At 33.2% G+C, this 21030-nt stretch overlaps 1 protein-coding gene across 1 annotated transcript in view; it reads right to left on the bottom strand.

Moving 5' to 3' along the window:
* Nucleotides 1–926: 926 nt before the first annotated feature.
* RAMP3 (receptor activity modifying protein 3) overlaps nucleotides 927–21030 on the bottom strand; it is a 52164-nt gene continuing 32060 nt past the window's right edge. Inside the window, exon 4 of the mRNA XM_032234900.1 lies at nucleotides 927–2596. Within this exon, the coding sequence (XP_032090791.1) occupies nucleotides 2341–2596 (256 nt within the window). The 3' untranslated portion in view covers nucleotides 927–2340. The remainder of the gene's footprint in view (nucleotides 2597–21030) is intronic.

Here is a 21030-nt window from a genome sequence, read left to right as displayed (position 1 = left end):
TTAAGATCTCTAAAGAATTTTAACTTTTAAAATATGCTGTTAGAGAATAACCAGAAAAATGAAAGGCATTTTCCACCACATGGATTGAGTAATTCTTTCTGAAAGGATCTACTGTATATTATCATGTCATATCACTTTACTTTATTACAATATAAGCCAAGTATTCCAGAGTCTAGATTATCAAAAGGACCTCCTTGCTCATTGAGTAAATCATGTGAACTTGGAGCTCTGCTTTATTCAGAAGAGCAAATCAGAATCCCTAATCTGATATTTGTGGAAGAGATAAATTCCATGTTTGATATGGTTTGTCAAAATATGTTTTAATATAACAAAAATTCACTTGGGCTGATCTCTGTTTTATTATAACTTTTGCATGATTTAGTAGAACAGCTTGTTAACTCAAGAACAAAAGTTATTTCTACAACTATGTGGAAATATTTATTATACAGCCTATATCACGATGTCCTTCAAACAAATGAAAATATTTTTGGGGAAGCAGATTTTACTATCTTGTTGTATCATAATTTTAATATAGTTTTAATATTACTGAAAACTGACAGCAGCCCAAATATCATCTGGCTACTCCAACAAATGAATGAAAACATGACTAACAGGTTACAGAGAGCTCCATCCATAGTTTATCATTCGTAACAACCACAGAATCTGATTTGTCCCTAAAACTGAGCCAGAACATCTTGTTCATGAGACAAACTCAACAAATCAGATGGTGTCTGGATATGTAGGTTGTGGAACCTCTAGTTATATAATAAAATTTGTCTTCCAACATTGCTTTAAATTAATGCAGTGCAGTCTAAGGTTAAACATATCAGAAGAATCATTTAAGCTGGAAAAGGAGATAATAGTAAGCCTGCACTTTAGAGGATTTACCAGCTGATTGATAACAGTTCCACTATTCTAATTTGGCAAGTTAAAAATCATGTGCATATATAAATCCCACTGAAGACAGATTGCAAGGTAACATTTGGTGACCTGTACGCCATCTCATTTTTTGAAATAAAACATCTACGGTAATAGATAAGAATCAGGTAGTATATTAATAACATCGAATTGAAGTTCTTGGTCCCCAAAATAATGGATATTTCTATGAATACCAGCTCATTGGTAAGATGTTCTAGTATTAGTTAATTATGTAGGTAACAAACAAAATATTTCTAATTGAGGATGTTAACACTGTTATATAATGTAATTTTGATGTTACAGAAGACTTCTGATTAGCAAATCTGAGATTTTCTATAAGAATACAAATTATTTACTCTGTACATTTGACTGGAGGTATAGCTTCTGAAAAAGTCTAAGGTATTTGCTAATCCAAACTCATTTCTTTTATATATGCAAGTCTGTGTGGAAATTCAAAACATCTAACATACAAATTGTATTTCAATATGCAAAATCTGAAATGCATCAGTATTAATATGATTGCCATATTTTCTTCTTATGCAATCTGACCATTTAAAGCACATCAGAAATAAATAAATAAAATGCTAAGGAAGGAGGAAGGAAAATTGTCTTAAAATTACCAGTTTAAAAACACATAAAGAGACAAATATAACAGTTTCTTTGACACTTGAATACATTTCTAGTTGACCAATTTCCTCTCATTCTCTTTGCAGCTTTGTAAAAGAAAACTATATCCTTTCAAGAAACCATTCTGTAGATTTCCAGTCCAGGATGCAAACATTCAAGGACATGTTTCTTATTTACTAATTCGTAGAGGAGCCAGCATAATTATGACAATTCTCTGATCATTCGTTATTCAGTGTTTCACTTTCTTTTGCTGCACATGTATGCACATATTATATGTCTTTGTCAAGGACAGTCTATTTAAATCCCAAAGTTCATACTTAAATATCCTTGATTTTCACAATTAATTCCAAAGAGCCCCTACCATAAATATAATTGTTCAGTACACATGTGCATACATTTCAAATCTACAGTCCACATATAGTATTGTCTTTAAAAAAGGTTCATTCTTAAATTTAAAAGCCACAAACTTCCATTGTATATAGTACATTCAGATATTGTTTTCAGTTTCTATTCTTACAGAGTTATGGTCATGAGCTATAATTTTTATCAGAACAACGTTTATACTGCTGGAGAAATAATGTTTATAGTAGATATATGTAGCTACAGAAGAATGTAGATTCTGCTTGTCAAAATTGTCTTTATATGTATGTGTCTTTATATGTATGTGTCTATCTGTATGTGTATACAGATACACACACATGCACACACACACATGTACATGTAGATATACAGTACATATAATGTTTCGACTCCATTCTCAATAAAAGAAAGAACAATATGGTGATGAATGCTGAGTTATACCAAAATATCACTTCTTTTGCTACACCATACCACTAAACCAACCATGGCAACTGTTAGAAGAATTGGAATGAAAATTAAAGGAACCAGAACTTTATCCGGGGGATCTTCCCAATGCACTTTATCTGAGGTACAGTTTGTAAAGAATTGTCTATGGATTCCAGTGATGAAGCCTTCAGCCAGTGGGTTAGGCCAAAAGCACTTTGCTGTTGAAACCTTGTGTTCTGTACATAGAATAAAGTTGTTGTAATACCTGAAAAACAAATAAGAAAATAAGAAATAAGTCTCAAAACACTGCTGAGAATTATTATTTTTCTTTCCTTCTAATTTAATGTACCCCTAGTTCAACAAGTTTTAAAATCAAAGATTCTGCTTCCAAAATATAAGTCACAGTAGCTTTTTACAGGTGGTCCTCGATAAATGACCCTAAAAAGATGCAGTACTTTTTATTAGTAGTCCTTGAATAATGACCTAATAGGAACTGCTAAGCAAAGCAATCACTAAGCAGGAAGTTACACTGCAACTGTGCTCTCTATCTGGAAAGAGACCAGAGTAGCCAATTTCACACCTTTTCAGCATCCCTCAGTATCATGATCACCATTACAATCAATATGATGTAATTGGATTGGGAAATGCAAGGGTGTTATTCTTCTTCTTGTGCCATATCCATCATTGGACATTGACGATCATGACCTATTTTTATGAACAGTCGCATGAAAAAGTGCTGCTGAGTTTTGTCCAAACCAGTCCCTTAGATTTTGAAGCCATGTTCTTCTTCTGCCTGGACCTCATTTGCCTTCAATCGTTCCCTGGATGATTAAGTGAAGTATGCTGTATTTTTCCAAGTGTCTCATGACATGTCCGAAATATTCTAACTTTTGCTTTTTAATGGTTTTGATGATTTGCCTTGGCTTTCCAGCTTATTTTTTTTTAAAAAAAAAACATCATGAGGTTATATTGCAATATAAAAATGGAGGAGAGATATATAGAGCTAATTAGAGTAAACCGATCGAAATATATTTTAATAAATATATTTTAAATATGACCAATACAGAATGAAAACCAGAGCAACTAAACATGGAAAAATGGAATCCATTTCAATAGAAGTGTTAATGAACATATTATATTACAATTTGCTCAGTGTTTCAAGAATGATGAAAACTTCCCCTTTGATCCTTAATTGGCCACAGTCAGAGTAAGTTCATATTCAATGCTAAGCTACAACAGGGTTTATTTGATTCTGGCTTAATTTGTTGTATGAACCCAATTATTTTAATCTAGACAACTGATTATGCACAGTTAAAGGAAGGAGCATGAATTCAATATTACCTCTTTCAGTATGAGTAGAGTTTAATATTATGTCTAATGAAGAATAAGGATGTAGACAAATAGACTTTTCTTATGAATTTGAAGCTCAGAGGACTTAATATTCTGGGAGCAATTCACTGAGGCTTAGAGATTTTATAAAACATAAAAAACTAAATGAATTATCTCAATTTCTTTTCGGAAACGCCCCTGCCCCCCACTTATGAATATAACATTGATTAAAATCTTCACCAGAACAGAGAGGATACTCCACAAAATCATGCCACCTTTTTCATAACCCGTTCTTTTAGCTTCACACCGTATTTTTTGGAGTATAAGACGCACAGGAGTATAAGACACAACTTAGTTTTTGAGGAGGAAAGGGGAACGGGATTCTGCCTACCAGGTATTCATCTGGCTAGTGTCCTTATTCTGGTCAACTTCAGCACATTAAGTTTTCTAATTTTGAGCGTGCACGCTTTTATCCCCTGGACTATGTATTCCAAGTGAGGTCATACTGATTAACAATCACTTACAATCATTACCAACAATCATTATTGAGGTCAAATGAGAAGTCTATTTGGACCAAAAAGATAGTTAGTTTCCTATCTAAACTCTATCTGAGATCATCAACCAGCATGATCAATGCTATTTCTATTCTGGAAACTTGGAGCAGTAATACTAGCACATTATCTGCTCCACAGAAAAGTTAAAGGGCATACGTAAATGAGAAGGTAGCCACAATTTGCAAAAGAATGTGTTGCATTGGAAGAAGTAGATTTTCTATTCCTTGAGAAATTGTTTTTGAAGCACAGACTCCATTTTGTTTCGTCTCTACTCTTCCAAGCCTCACTTAGATATACCAGTATCCAAAGGGGTGAGTATGCAACAGTAAAAATATTTGAAGCTTTTTTTTTTTCAGTCCTAATGAGGTGCTAACGAGTGAAGTGATCTTCTATGCTTTGCCTGCTTTTTTTCATTGCTACTCCCTCTGATGATCAGCTGTGCTTTAGAAGCTTTTTTTCAGCGCTAATGAGGTGCTAACATTGGAGGGAGCAGCAATGAGAAAAGCAGGCAAAGCACAGATCACCACTCGTTAGCTCTTCATTAGGGCTGAAAAAAAGCTTTGAAAAAGCTACATTTGGAATATGATGCACCCAAATTTTCAGCCTCTTTTAATGGGGGGGGGTTCTTATACTCCGAAAAATACAGTATATTTTTTCTATTTGTGAAATAGATATTTCATCACTTTTCATGTCATTCACTATTTTTAATAGAGATTTGCCATATATTCTTTATTTATTTATTCATTTTATAGAGCCACCCACCTCAATTCCTATTGGCTCTGGATGAAAGAACTGTGTTCCAACTGCCAGTTGCCTTATATTAACATGCTCTGAACAATTCACTAGATGCTTGGATTTGGTCTATGGCATGCATAATTGTAGAACTGTTCAAAAGGTTTAACTTTAAATTATATGTGTGGATATGTTTCTAAACCTAAATGTGAAATAAAGCACTTTAGGAATTCACTTAGGAGGAGTTGCTAAAATCAACATTTTTCAGAAAAATCCCCATTTGCTTTCTAATAATAGAATATCATTGTTACTGATTGTGATTGTGGAGCCATCTTTGCTCACCACATTACATTTACTGTAACACTTTCAAGGACCAAATACCAGTGCTAGTATGTATACCAGTGTCACAATTCCCAAAAAAGTTTTGTCACGTATCTCATTTCTTCCACTCTTTCATTTCCATGCCCAATTTAAAGACTCGTTGCTCATAACAAAAAGGAGAAAGTAAATACCTTATGTATAGCACCTATCATGCTAAATAACTTCTAATTTAAATTTTGCAATTAGAAAGCAATTTATTAAATATTGCAACAAATATAAGAACTATGAACTAGAAATGCATAACAGAAAAATATTTATTATATTGCTGTAGCCACACATATTTGAATGAGAAGATCCTTTTTGTGCCTTTAGAAATGACACAGCTTACAGCATGTAATTTTAAATTATGAAAAGAGAAGATTTTACTTATCTTAATGTCATTTTGAAATTTATGCTATATCATCAGTGCACAAACCTGAGCATTCAAATTATGCTATGCTTCACTTCCAATATTATCAGTAGGGCAAATTATCTGCAACAATCTCATGTCCTAAGGTTATAGAGCTCTTATTTCATTATTTGAATTTCTTAGATTATTTACTACTTGACTCCTATTGAGTCATCACTTCAGAGATATTTCTTACCTAAGAGAGAAACAGAATGACTACAGAGGAGCAAAAAAGCAACTGGAATAAGAGCAACGTCTGATTACTTGCCAGCTTCACCATTGAATTTCCTTGTGGGAACTTGGCAGGGAACATCAGAAATATTCCTTCCTTTCATTAATAGAGTAATAGAAACAAGATCGCATGAAGTGTTAGTACCATTTTATAATCCCTTTGCAAGACTATACTTGAAATATTGCATCTAGTTTTGGTCATTACAATGTAAAAACGATATTGAAAAAGTGCAGAGAATAGCAAGTAAGATAATTAGGGTGTTTGGGGCTAAAATATATGAAGAATTGTTGCAGGAATTGGGTATGCCTTGTTTAATGAAAAGAAGAACTAGGGATGACATGATAGTAGTGTTTCAATATCTAAGGGGATGCCATAAAGAAGATGGGTCAGCTTATTGTCCAAATCACCTGAAGCCAGGATAAGAAATAATGGATGGAAACTAATCCAGGAGAGAACCAACCTAGAACTAAGGAGAAATTTCTTGATAATTAGAACAATTACTCTGTGAGATGACTTGCCTCCAGAGGTTGTGGGTGCTCCAGCACTGGAGGTTTTTAAAAGAGATTGGATAATCATTTGACTGAAATGGTATATGGTTTCATACTTGAGCAGGGAGTTGGACTAGAAGATTACCAATGTCTTTTCCAATTCTGTTATTCTGTTATTCAATTTAACTGTTCAAAAGCCAAATAATTTTATGCTTATAATATTTACATTTTAAATTGAAATTAACATTTATAGTTTTTTTTTTCAATTCTCCATTTTCAATACTTCAAGCTGAGTAATAGAATGTTGATAATCTTTAATTATATGTGGTTCATATACATATCACTGTACTGAAATAAAGCTCATTCCTATTACAGACTGTTTAAAGTTCTTTCTCTACTGATAGCAATGCTGTTTCCTTTTCTGCTCACACACAAGAACGATTCTTTCTTTTTCTATTTGTGACTTGAAAATCTTCGTTCTCTTTACTTTTTTACTTTTCTGGATACTTCACTTTTATTAAATTTGCTTTGCCTACCTATTCCTATCTACCTATCTAAATATATCTAAAGATAGATATATGCTATGTATAAAAGGTACCCTAAACTATCTAAATAAAAATATCTTTCTACTCCAATAAGAGAAGCAAGCCTTCTTTTTCTGTTTGTTAGATTATAGGCTTGATTTGAAAATCCATTCATTCTCTTAATTTATTTTGTGAGATTAAGCATACATATATATTCTTGGAAAAAGTCTTATATTATTTTAGCAGGAAGAAAATCAGCTCCTTCATAAAGTATGGTAGATTTGTCCAAACGTTGGTAGATTAGTAGTTGTTTATTCCCTTATTCCTTCCTTATTTAGAGTTGTTTACAAACTTGCCCTTGGGCTTCCATATGTTTGCTATCTAATTGATTTTACATTATTTCCCTGTATTGCTTGTGTCTTAATTAAGCCCATTGGTATTTTAGAACAAGACACTGTGATGTTGTCACAGATATCCTTTAATCTTTACCTATTCACCACAAACTTGATATCAAACTCAACAGAAGATGTATTTAATACTTTGTTTTTCTTTTTGACACAATGTTTACACTCCTTGTATCCTTGAAGGTGTAAATCAGGAAGGATATACTGAGACAATTAAAATGTTAACATTGGATTGTTCAAAAATCTTAAAACCTTACTTATTGTAATACTGTTGACAGAATTATCATCAGCAGATTGTCAAACACTTTACTTTGGTTATAAATATCTGTACTGTTAGCATCTGTGTTTGTATAGAGAAGTGAACAAAGCAGATGTATTTCTAATAAAGGTCTAATAATAATTGTTTTGCAGAACAGTTTTTCAAAAACATATTTTCAGTGACACTGTTCTACATGTATTTGGGATGATGTAAGAACATTTATATTTCCAACTTTAAATTAAGAATGAAAATGTATGATTTTCTCCCTTTCTTACAAAATTGTTTTCTCCTTGTGGGCAAAAAACATAACATGAAATCTATTTCCTAACAGTCTCAATGTATGCTTAATGGGAAATTGGGCATGAGAATAATGAAAAGTCATGGTGTAGTGATTAAGGTATCAGGCTAGAAACTGGGACAGTGGGAATTCTAATCCTGTCTTGGGCATAAAGCAGCTGGGTGACTTTGGACTAGTCTCTTTCTCTCAGCCCTAGAAAGGATAAATGTAACCCGCTTTGGGAGGTGGGGGGGACTTTTTCACAAGAATTTGCTAAGAAAACAGCTTGTTCAGGAAGTCTCTGAGAATCAGTCACAGCTGAAAAGAACAATAATAAAAACAAAAAATAAACAAGTCATTTTTGCTGAGATTCAAATACAGAAATTGCTACAAAGTACAACTACCAAATGGTGAGAAGGGCCAAAGAAAAATTATTTTGCAAGCCAAGTCTAATCACAGTTTGTTTCTTTGCATTTTCTTTATCATTGTTCTACACATATCAAAATTTGTTACTTATGATAATGCATTAATACTTTTATTTTTGGCATTATTTATTTGTAAAATGAAATACAAGATATAAAGTTTATATTCAAACTTTATATCACTAGAATGAAAAGGCCTTTGAGAAATAGTATTTATAGTCCTTGACTTACAAGCATTTGTTTAGTCTTAGTTCAAAACTACAATGGCCCTGAAAAAAGTGACTTACAAATGCTCCTCATACTTACAACTGTCACAGCTTCCTCATGATTATATAATCAGAATTCAAGCACTTGATAACCAACATGTATTTACAATTATTGCAGCATCCCAGGGTCACATGATTGCTATTGCAATATTCCCAGTTATCTTCCAGCAAGCAAAGTCATTGGAGGAAACCAGATACACCTGTCTGATTCACTTAACAACTGCAGTGATTTGATTAACAACCATGGCAAAAGTAAAAAAAAATGACACAATTCATTTAACCATCTTGCTTCACAAAGGAAATTCTGGTCCCACTTGTGATTGTAAGTTGAGGACTCCCTGTAGACTAGTTAAGAATACTGGTAGGATGCTCAGTTGTGATCTTGGTTAGCTTTTACTAGTATAATCTCTGTCACAGGAAAACAAATGGAAGAAATCAGTTATTGTCTCTTCCAGTTTTTTGGAGACAAGTTAAATATAGAAATACTGTAATAATTTTCAAACTTTAAAAAATGTGAGAAATTAGTTTGCCACATTACCTGGGGTACAATTTTTTTATTTGCTAGTGGTCAGCCAGCTTTGCTGCTCAGGTGTGACTGGCTATAGAGACACTTATATTCCTACCTGATTTTAATATTAAGGCAAGAGTCTTAAAAGCAGTAGTGGTTACTTTAAGCATCACATTAACACATTAAGCATTTCACACAAAGCAGCTGCATTTTTCTACAGAAATGGAAATCTGAAAATCCATCTGTTTTAGAAAAGGGCTACACTTTTGCAAATTGTTGAAGCATTCCTTCCAAATAAATTTCAAAGCATGAACAGCAAGATTATTCTTTTTTTTCTTGGAGAGAGTTAGGCTTCCAATGGATGGAAAAAAACCTGTAGTGTGGAAATTAGCATTAGCTCCCACTCTCTCTTTAGATGTTAGCATTTTCCTGATCCCACAAACCTCTCTCTTACAGAATACCTTGTCCTTCCATTTTTGCAAAAATTACTCTGTTGTTTAATCCTAATATGTAAACACTTTAGAAACTAATTTAAAAGGGTTCACTTCCTTGAAACTGGATTACATTAAATATTAGAGCAGAATTAAGTTGTTCTGTATAAAAGAGAAATTTAAAATCTGGACATCCTTAGAAGAAGAAGCGATTTAACTGTACTTGAAAACAACATGTTTTCAGAAGGGTTTTATTTTTCCTCTGGGATTTCCTTTTAAAAATCAGCTTACATTGTTTATCACTGAGATTACTTCTGGCTGAAGAATTAGTTTTATGTGGGAGTTATACATAATCATGTAATACAAAAATTGTTTTAGAAAGTTATGATGAGCTACAACATTCGTATTAATAACTGCATGGTGTTTTTACTGTATTGTCTTCATGCCAGAATCTTGTTAAGTGCTATGAAATAAGGGAAAAAAATGAGATAACCAAGTCCTCCTTAGGAAACAAGATTGTTAATTGCAACTTGAAAATGTGTTTGGTTGGCTGTCATCTCTCAGATTTTATACATAGTAAATGTTTTTAATTAATAGGCTTTCCTTAGTCTCTAGGCACAAATGATATATATGGCTAGTCACATGGAAACCAATTCGTTGATTTTAGCCTAATCACTTCTGTGTCGTTATTAGTTTTGTTCCCAAATCATGTACTATAATTTATTCCCAAAATATGGTAATTTATGAGGCAATCCTAGTTTTAGGATTTTACTTAGCCACAGGGTATCTTTGGGTTGATCATTATCATTACAAGATGTGTGTGCGCGCACAAGCACAAGCAATATGTGTGTGCACATTTGCATGTGTGTACATATCAAGTCAGTGTTGATTTCTGGCAACTATCTGTCCTGCGGGGTTTTTTTTAACAAGATTCTATTAGGCCATTGCCTGATTTCCAGGACTAACAGAGAATGACTAGCTCAAAGTTACCCAGTGAGCTTTGCATCTAAGAGGGAGACAACAATTCAGTCTCCTGACTTCAAGTCTGGTGCCTTAACTACTATACCAGACTAGTTCTGAGGACAGAAAAAAGGATGGGGACGAATATTCCCAGGAAGACTGTGCTCCAGTGATAATTTGTATTATAATGCCAGAGAAAGAAAGGAGAATGAAAGAAAGGTACATAACATCCCCCTTTTTGCTTCTTTTGCTGAGATACTTCATTTCAGCATCTTAACATCTTATTCTGTCCTCTGAGCTGCTCCCATGGAGACAGCCATTATATCTCTCTAATGTTATCACTTAAGCAGCTTTATTTTAGTTTGAAAATGCACAGGAGACAAACAACACTTCTCAACTGATTTTTCCTAGGTTAAATTGTCTCTTTAAAAATTAGCTATTTCATGTTTTCTGTAATAAAGATATGAAAAGAAATACGATAGAGCAGTCTTCCCCAACTTTGCAGTTTGGCGGTCCAGCTGAGTGGGAGAGGGGAACTGGGCTGCGCAAGCAACAGGCTGATGCACATGCAGTCCTTGCACGAGTGGTGGGCCAATACGTATGTGTGCAGCTCGCCTGGCACAAGTAGTCAACCGACATGTGCACATAAATGCCTGTCAGCCCACCTTTCATGCAAGTTGAGCTGCATGCATGCACAGGCACACTCCAACCAGCCACTCACATGGATCAATTCCAAATAGGCCACAGCCCAGTAGTGGGCTGCAGTCCGGGGTTGGGGATGCCTGCAATAGAGAGAAGAATATTTAATTAAGTTAAACTTTTAAAATATATGGTAGCAATTGAGTATCTTTGGAGAACACAGAGCTGAAACTATTTTCTATATCATTGTTTCCAGCTTTTGGCTCAGTGTAGCAATCTGATGAGATATATAAAACATAAACCACCAAGATCCCAAGGGGTCAACAGCCATTTGTTTGATGTATGAGAAGCTTTCATTTATATATTTTCTTAAGTTAGGCCATCTAAATTTCCCATTCTGGCAATATGGGTAAAAATGTGCATTTTTTTTTAAAAAAATGTAGTATTTAAAAAGCCTAATTTTAAAAAATGGGAAATATAAGTTTCCCATCCCTGCTCACAGTACTCTTATTGCAGCTGCTTTTATGCAGTGAAGAAGCAGACTGAGGTACCCTTTATATCATGGTGCTTTTGAAATCTCTTCTCTTTTCTGTTTTTTGTGGGGAGTAACATTAAATAGAAGGCATGGGCAATTTTTGCAATAGAAGAAGAAGATTGTACCTCTACTGTTACCACAAATGAACTAGGAAGTGAGAAAATGCAATTTAGAGCTTCCTCAGGGTTAACTGATATTTCATAATGTCTGCTCAAATTTTCATATAATTTAGAGAAAAAAAGTTAACAAAAAAATCAAAGATGACTGATAGTAGATAATCAAGATATTTATTAAATGGTTGTCATTAAAGAAATGGCAAATATGGCTAAAGGTCAATTCTCAGATATTAGACTTCTCTACGTTTTGGCCAAACAATATGCTACCCTTCTACAATTTCTTTCAACCACAATGATAAATCAAAATTTGCATTTAAATGATAAAACTAGACTTTAAGAATTTGTTTTTGTAACACTTACTCAAATGCATGTACCAGAAATCTTTGTAATAGTTCCTAAAATCTCAAATGCTTTTTAAAATTTACATTTATTACTCAGAAGTATCATGAAGAGATTTAATGATGAGTTGTGTCAATACACTAATGAGACATTTCTTTTACTACCTCCTCAGGAAATAGAATGAGCTGAATCTAAACAAGTTCAAATACTTCGCTGTGAAGTATTATGATTTTGGGAATGTGAAAATCCTTCACATCTGGATATACAGTAGTCACTTTTATCCAGTGGTGGGCTGCTGCTGGTTTGGACCGGTTCGGGAAAACTTTGTGGGTGGCTCTGCCCACCCACCTGGCGCAATCTTGTCCTAGGTGCGCAAGAGAATTGCCATGTTTATTGATACCACACAGATGTGGATGACTCACATGAGCAAATTGCAGTGTTTTTAAAAAAAATGTTTTTGTTTTTTAAAACAAAAACACAAGAAAAAAAGAATCTTTCGTTACATCTTGTAGAAAGTGTGTCAATTGGTTACAGATACATTTCCTGCGTTTTTTCCACAATCGTTACATATACTTCATTCAAATTGAGTTGTACATTTTAGAATTTATGTATTTTACTATCACTGTACCACAATTTTCATTTGATTACAGTTACTTAATCGTGTTTTTATCTAAAATCATTTATATTTGAAGACACAACCACCTACTGGATACTTTCGCAATCTCAATGAGTCTGCCATTACTTTACATCTTTATAACATATTCTAAAAGAGAGTCAGTTAGTAGGATATCTAACATTCTCTCTCCTTCTCCCCCCCCAAACTCACAAATTAACGCTTCTGTTTAATTTGCTTTTACTAGTACAACACACCTGTATATATCATTAAATATTATCCATTAACATTTCCTTGTTATTATTGTAGTTAACTAATTATTTACTATTTATTTCATTTCTCCTCTCCTCAGACCCAAAAGAGATTATACCTTTATAACCATCTCTAAACAGAAATTTATTAATAAGATTTATAAGTCTTTTCACTAAATCCCAGATTACAATTTATTCCAGTTTATTTTACTAATTAAGGTTATCATTTCATTATTATTATCGTAGTTGATTACCGTATTTTCACCCATATAACGCGCGGGTTATATGCGGTTTTTACATACACAGCACGCCCCCGCGGGGTATAAAAGTGGGCGGGGTATACAAATTTTTTTTACGCAGATTAACTACCGTCCAACCCCTCCCCAGCTGGCACAGGCTTTCTCCTCCGTTCCTTCCCCCGATCTCAGCAGTTTCCCTTTCTCCCTTACTCGTCGCGGGTTATATAAGTGGGCGGGGTATACGGAAAACATTTTACACGGTCTTGCAAACCTGCGGGTTATTCGCGTGGGCAGGTTATTTGCGTGGGCGGGTTATATGGGTGAAAATACGGTACATGTTAACAAAATAAACATTTAAAATCTAAGACAGATCTAAGAGATGTTACCATTTCTACTTAATAATCACCAAAAGTATCCATTAACATTTCCTTGTTATTATTATAGTTTTTTTTAAAAAGGAATTGTTTGCTATTTGTGTCACGTCTCCTCTCTTCTGACCCAGATTAATTATACCTTCATAACACGATCTAAACAAAAAATTGTTAATAAGATTTATAAGTCTTTTCGCCAGATCCCAATTTACAATTTATGGCCCGATTATTTATCCTAATTAAGGTTATCATTTCATTATTAATAGCTACAAAATACTAAAATCCCTACTTATTAATCATCAAAAATTAGCTAACTTTTTATCATCAACTAGCTGATAATGCCAGTATCTTTCCAGTAGAAAAATGGTCTTATCTCTCTCACCAGCTGTTGTGTCAATTCTCTTTTCAGCTCCTTTCCAGAGTTTTGAACTTCTCTCCACACTTTGTAGCTTAGAAGATCTCTCATGTAGTTTCTTTGCCCTTGAATTGTTAATAACATAAGCTTAACTTTGGTCAAACTTATTTCTGGATAGATTTGTCTTAACTCCATCCTTTTTGCTCTTCTTTTTTCTCCTGCATCTTGGGATTTGGGATAAAGCTCCAAATTGTCAAAGCCACTTTTCCAGCTTCCCTTCTTTCCACTTTCACTCACATTTACTCCATTAACGAGTCCATCTATTATTTTGTCTTTGTTTTTTGTATTTTCATTCTCTTATTTAATTTTTGGGGCTCCAACCTCATCATCTTTTGGTGTGATACCCAATAGTCTTTCCAATTTCTTGTCAAATCTCTCAAATCCTTCTAAAATGTTTTGAAGTCCAGCCAGGATGTTTTGAAATTTTAAGTTTTCCTCATCTGAATATTGGTTTGCTTCAGGGATTGGGACATGGCAGCCAATCAACTTGGAGCTTGTTTAATTTGTCTTTTTGGATTTAAATTTAAGCTCCAAGTTGATTGGCTGCCGACTCTGTCTTCACACCCCAATCCCTGAAGCTGCTCATTCAAACCAGCCAGCCAGCAGCAAGCAGGAAGCTGCTGGCACCATCCAATCTGGGCCCAAATGAAGTCTGCAGGACCATTGGCCTCATGGCAGACAAGACCAAGTTTTTTATTCAGATGCTGGCAAAGCTGTTTTCCTTATATCTCACATTCTTACAACATCTGAATAAAATATTTCAGCTTTTTCTGCCATGTGGGTTAGCCTCTTCTGGAACTCTGGAGATCTTTGAAAAGTAAATAAACAATGGGAAATGGAATGGGGAGAGCAAATGGATCTTGGAGGCTAAAAAAGCAGGTCCAATGCCTGTGGAAACCTGGCAGGCAGGATGTGAGGGGGGAGGGGAATAGGCAAGGGGCATGTTGCCCCTTGCAAGGGTAAGCAACCACTGTGGTGCAACGTATGTAACTTTGGGTGTGGGTCATAAATATTTGGGGGAAAGGGGGTCGTTATTTGGAATGGTCGCTAATTAAACTCTCATAACTCGATGAATACCTGTACTTCATATCAACTATTTTATACACAATTCATCCAGTTGCACCTATTCCTGATCAGCACACCATCTTATTTATTTACAATCATTCATTCCCTGGTCACTTCAATACTGAATTACTGCAACCTGCTCTACATAGGGATATCTGAAAGTTTCAATTGGTGCAGAAAGTGGCATGGGTTGTTTTTAATATTTAAAGCCCTGCATGGCACGGGAACAGGTTATCTGTGAGGCTGCTTCTCTGCATTTACATCAGCCCACCCACTAGATCTGGTAGAGAAGGTAAGCGGTAGGTACTGTATTAGGAATCTTCATTTAGTTGATCTCAGAAGACATGCCTTCTCTTTCGTGGCATCTACCTCATGGAATATTCTTTCCCCTGAATAAGATTCTCGTCATACCGAAAAATCATTAATTTTTTGTCAGATCTGGGGCTCCAAGGCAAACAGAGATTTGTTTGGATGGCTCCATTATTGAGGTGACCATTTTTACCCTCCCTTCCTGTGGGTTTTATTTTTTACTTTTAGGATATTTATTAATAAGGGTTTTTTAGATGTATATTTCACAGTTTTCATTTAATTTTGCTTTTATCTTATTGTTGTTCACTACCCAGAAACACCTTTGATGATATGAACAGCTATACAAATTTGATTAAGATAAACAGATAGTTAAATAAACTTCAGTATGCTCAAAATAGCAGCAAACTTGCTGTGAGATAATCCAAAGTTATCATATCTAAATATTAAAATAATTATACTTCCATTTATTTCTGAATTAAATACAAAATGCTGATTTATTTCTGGTTATCTACAAAAATTTTGCATGATCCTGACTACATATTAATGTCAGCCAAACAGCTTAGTTCCTTAATTTCCTTGAGGTAACAAGACATGGCCAGATTTTTTGGTATTCATCTCGGAGTTCTGGAATGAACTTCCTTCAGAAATATTAAGATTAGCAATTAAAATACAGAAATTAACCCACATCTTAAAGAGACTTAGAATACATACACCTAAAGACCATTACAAAAATAAGGTAATAATTTTTAATATCATTTATTGTGTCATTTATAAACCATGATTGTTTATAAGTTTATAAACACTATGTCAAGGTTACAAAGTCAAGAAGATTATGTGGGCTTTTATCTTTTTACTCTGAGTACAGCTAAATTGTATATTTAGGTTCTTCTAATAATTTCATAATATTTTCTTTTTCAAAGAAAAGAAACAGCAGTTTTCAGAAATTATCCAGAGATGATTGCTCTGTCGTTTTTATTTTGCTCTGCATATATTGATTTATGGGCCCAACTTGTATGAAGATTTATAAAAAGATCAAGGGAGACTTTTGTTATTAGTACTATTAGATCTGCAGGACATATTATTTAAGCCTATCTTAAGTAATATGCCTTGCAGATCTAATAGTACATTTGGCTATGAACTAGGCAAGGAAGCGATTGCATTAAACCGACGATACCAACTATAAAAAATATCCCTTTTAAATGAAAATTGCTGGGGATGGCCTAAGGACCAAAAACAGGTAAATTCTGAAAGAAACATGCAAAATGAAATGCTGCATATAAGAAAACCAGAAAAAGGATAGGACAGGACAGGCATCTGGATAAGCCTCTACTGAAGGAAGAAAGAGAAGAGAATAACTAGAGCAAGATGGATGGACTCAGTTACAGTAACAATGGCTATATTGTGGGAAGATCTGAAGGGACAGATTAGGGACAGATAAGACAGTATATAATTTTTTAAAAAAATATCATTTTATCATTATAATTCTCATCATAAAGAAAATATATGTGGTTGATAAGAACTGACAGTAATTTGACAGCATATAATCAATAATAAAGTACAGAGGTAGATATAAACTCTGTAAGTGACAGCAATTTTATGCATGTGAAAAATAACAGAAATTACAGGAAATATGGAAAAGGTTGAGAAATATACAATTCTATAATAAAAGACTTAAAGATGTAAATGATTTATCAGCATGCACAAGCCTCTTCATAGACCCAAGAAGAGATCTGGACAACAAAATGTAAAAGTACCTAGGACCCTTATCTTAATGTTCTGCTCCATAGTCAGCAGGAGAAATTTGAAGAATTAATTTTTTTCTCAGTTAAAAATCTGAGTCTTTCTTCAAGAGCACATATGGAGGAGGTTTAATCTCAGAAACCAAATTGAAAAAAAGAATGAATTTTCAAGTCAAGCCTATAGTCTCACAAATAGAAAAAAACATAATCATTCTCCTCTGGGAACAGAAAGGGAAACAGAAAAGTTGCCATCGGTAGAGAAATAATAGGAATGAACTTTCTTTGTTTCAGTACAATGATATGTATATGATCTCCATATAATTAAAGACTATCAGCATTCTATTACTCACATAGCTTAAAGTATTGAAAATAAAGAATTGAAAAAATCATAATGTTAATTTCTATTTAGAATGTAAACATTATAAGCCTAATACATTAAATTGAACATTAAAAAAGAACTGTTATAACTCACCCAAAGTATTGGTTGTATGATATTGGTTTCAATTATAAGCTAATTATTTTATATTTAAAAATATAAAATTATTATTGAATTATTGTAAGTGTGTGTGCGCGCAAAATAATGGATATTAGAGAGACAGACAAACAGGCAGGGAGGCAGACAGACAGAGAGAAAAAACAATAGACAAAGTAAAATACCTGGAAAATTTAAAAAAGGAACTAGTAGTAATAAGAAGGAGGAGGAGGAGGAGAAGGAAAAGGAGAAGAAGAGGAGGAGGAGAAATTGGTGTGACTCCCCACTTTTTATATATTTGCTAATTTAGAGTGTTTGTGGACATTCAAGCTCACTTAAAATTAAAAGCTATGATTGTTTTGGTTTCTGTTTCATAATAGATCCTTTCAGGCAATTAGCAATATGGAAATAATGATCCTGAAATTCTATTTTAGAAATTCTTCTAAAATAGTACTTTTTTTGAATGCACTAAACTACATTAGAAATTTTCCTCTGTGGCTAGAGCTTTTCATAAATCATCCTATTATGTCAGCACTGCCTATAGATTAAAACCATGCCTCAGTTAATTCCTATGAATTTGATATGGATACCATCATTAAGTGAATTTCTGAAAATTATATCTCAAAACCCCAAGGATGGCTCTAAATCAGAACTTCACCTAATTCCATACCCACAGATGATTTCTGTAAGATTCCTTTCACTTTTAAACTGTATAGTCTCAGTTGTTAATGTATCCTGCAATTGAGAACTCTATTAGTAAGCAATTAGTGTGGGATAGTAAAATAGAGGCAGGTAAAAGTTTAAATAAAATAGAGATATATAAAATGAGATCAAAATAAGTTTTTTTTCTTACAAGTCTCATAAGGGGAATATATTTTAAATTATGTTAAAATAAACTGAATAAATAAATATTGAAAGCTAATGTTTGACTACTCAACATATGTTCTAATATGTTAAAACCAGCAGGATATAATAAAAGTTTTCTGAAGACAGAAAATTAGGCAAATCACTCCAATAAGGACTGAAAGAATTCTGTCTTGTATCTAAATATTTACTCTTCATCACAAAAAAGCCACCTCTTATCAAGATAACGTGGAGCTTTTTATTTATATATTCAGCACCATAATAGTCCTAAATAAAACAACAAATGGCGGCATCTAAAAATAATTCCAAAAGTAGGGCAAACTTACTAGCTTTATTCAAGCATGAACATGTCTCAGTACCCACTTCACTTTAAAGATGAATTGATACAAAAATCCAGTACAACTCAAAATCCAAAGGGAACATTATCAAGTATATCAGCTATTTTAGATTCTTCCAATTCATGACTATGATTATCCCCTTTGGAATTGGACCCAGACAGTCTGACTACATTTTTAAGTCTCACAATTCCTAACCATGATGTGAAAAAGGACACTAAAAGAGCAATGTGCTTTCCAATGTGATATGTTTTTCTCAAGAGTAGGCACTTTCTAAAAAAAAACAGAAAAAAAATTAACAGGATATGGCAGCTGGCTATTAGCCAGAGAATAGAGAAAGGACCATAATGATAAAGGGCACTAAATTCCCAGGAGCAGTAGAAACCATTGCTACTGAGAAAATGCATAAGTTCCTTTAAAAATGGGAATAAATGAACTTGGCTTCCAGTTTCTAAGTCTACAAGGGAAAATAGTATTTTTTTTTAAGGGTGGGTTTTTAAAGAATATTGTTAGGAATTATCATATATACAATATATGCTATATTGCCATACATTAGCTATGCAAATCACTTAGAAAGAAATATAACAAGTTTTAACCAAGAGAATGTAAATAATTTTAAATGCACTTAATTGAGGGGCAATGTGTGGAAAATACACTGTTTTCTTGTGCTTAGAGAAATTACTCTGAAGAAAAGCCAGAAAGAGCTGCAATTTTAGACCTAGAAAGAAGAATGTTTGTTTCTTACCTATTTATAATTGTACTTTACAATTCACAATTGTCTAATTACATTCAAATATTTATTCTAGCTTCCAGTTTGCAGTATTTATCATAACAGTCAATCAACATCCTAAATACTTTTCCATAATACTGAAGAATTTTACCAGCTGGGACAAAATGTAACTTAATATACAATGTTTGTCTGATTTCTTTTCTCTTGGAATGAAATATAACATACCGCAAATCAACATAATGTAACTAAATATTTTTACTTTCGGTGTTCAAGAGATGTGTCCTACATTTTGAAAGTGAAACCCAATCATTTTTAAGCTACCCAGAAGTTTAAATCAAGAAATTAGTTATATTTTTATTTAAAATATTCATTCCCAACCATTTTGTCCTTAAGTAATTTAAATTATATTTCTTTCCCTATTATGTCATGTGGATTGAATTGATCTAGTATACTTAAGATTCATATAAGACAAAAGGCATGAGCAACTTCTCCATTAATAATAAATTAATAATTAATCGAGAATATTCCTCCATTAATTAAAGCCAAAGTATTCCTAAAATTTGAATACCAAAACTAACAAAAATTCAGTAACCATTAGACACATAGAACAATATTAATTCAATAACATAGCTCCCACTTCAATTTCCATATATCTCTTAATCCACACGTGCTACAAACCATTTTTAATGGTAAGAAAAAGTAGTATTTAACAGATTACTTACAGAATGAATTTCACCAACATTTTACATTCAATTATATTTACTTGGCAATAGGTTCCTCTGGGCAGAATTTAATCAGTAAAATGTCATTGTTTATTTTCTAAAAGATATTACATAGTTTGATTTTCAATAAATTCTTTCAATAAATTTCTTTCAAATTAAAGAACTTTAGATATATTTACAATGGAAGTTAAAAGTTAAAGCAAACACCAATTAAAACTGTCCAAGGAAAGGTATTTCCCTATTGGAACACTCCAAACTCTGATTTTTCCTTATCTGGTGCTAAATTTTCTTATTGTACAGTACAAATATATTCTTCTAAACATAATAAAACAAAAGTTAATATATCATTTATATATATCATATCATACCACGGTGACATTCACTTAACCTTCCCTACCGGTTCGCAAATGTGAGGGCACACTCACATTTGAACTGAAATTGAATTGAAATGTCTAAAAATATGACCCCACTCAAAGTTCCAATATAAAAGCACTCTGTTTCACCTCAGCAAATTTGTCATTTTCCTGAATTAAATGGCCTTTCAGTATTTCTAAAGATTGAGAGCAGCCACCTGAAAAATACTTATCATTTCCTTCTTTTCTTAGATAATATCAAGTGATCAGAAAAAAAGTAGTACAGCCATTCAGTTGTATTATTCTTTGGTAACTATAAGATTTATCTTTTCTCCAGGCATATATAACATATTTTTCATAATTATAAAGTAATGAAAGTATAAAATAACATTAATAGATTCCAAATGTAATCCAGACCAGTGATGGGTTGCAAATAT

Source organism: Thamnophis elegans, chromosome Z (assembly GCF_009769535.1).
Source record: "Thamnophis elegans isolate rThaEle1 chromosome Z, rThaEle1.pri, whole genome shotgun sequence".
Classification (NCBI taxonomy): Eukaryota; Metazoa; Chordata; class Lepidosauria; order Squamata; family Colubridae; genus Thamnophis; species Thamnophis elegans.
The sequence above is the reverse complement of the archived record's forward strand: the minus strand, read 5'-3'. Positions and strand labels throughout refer to the sequence as shown.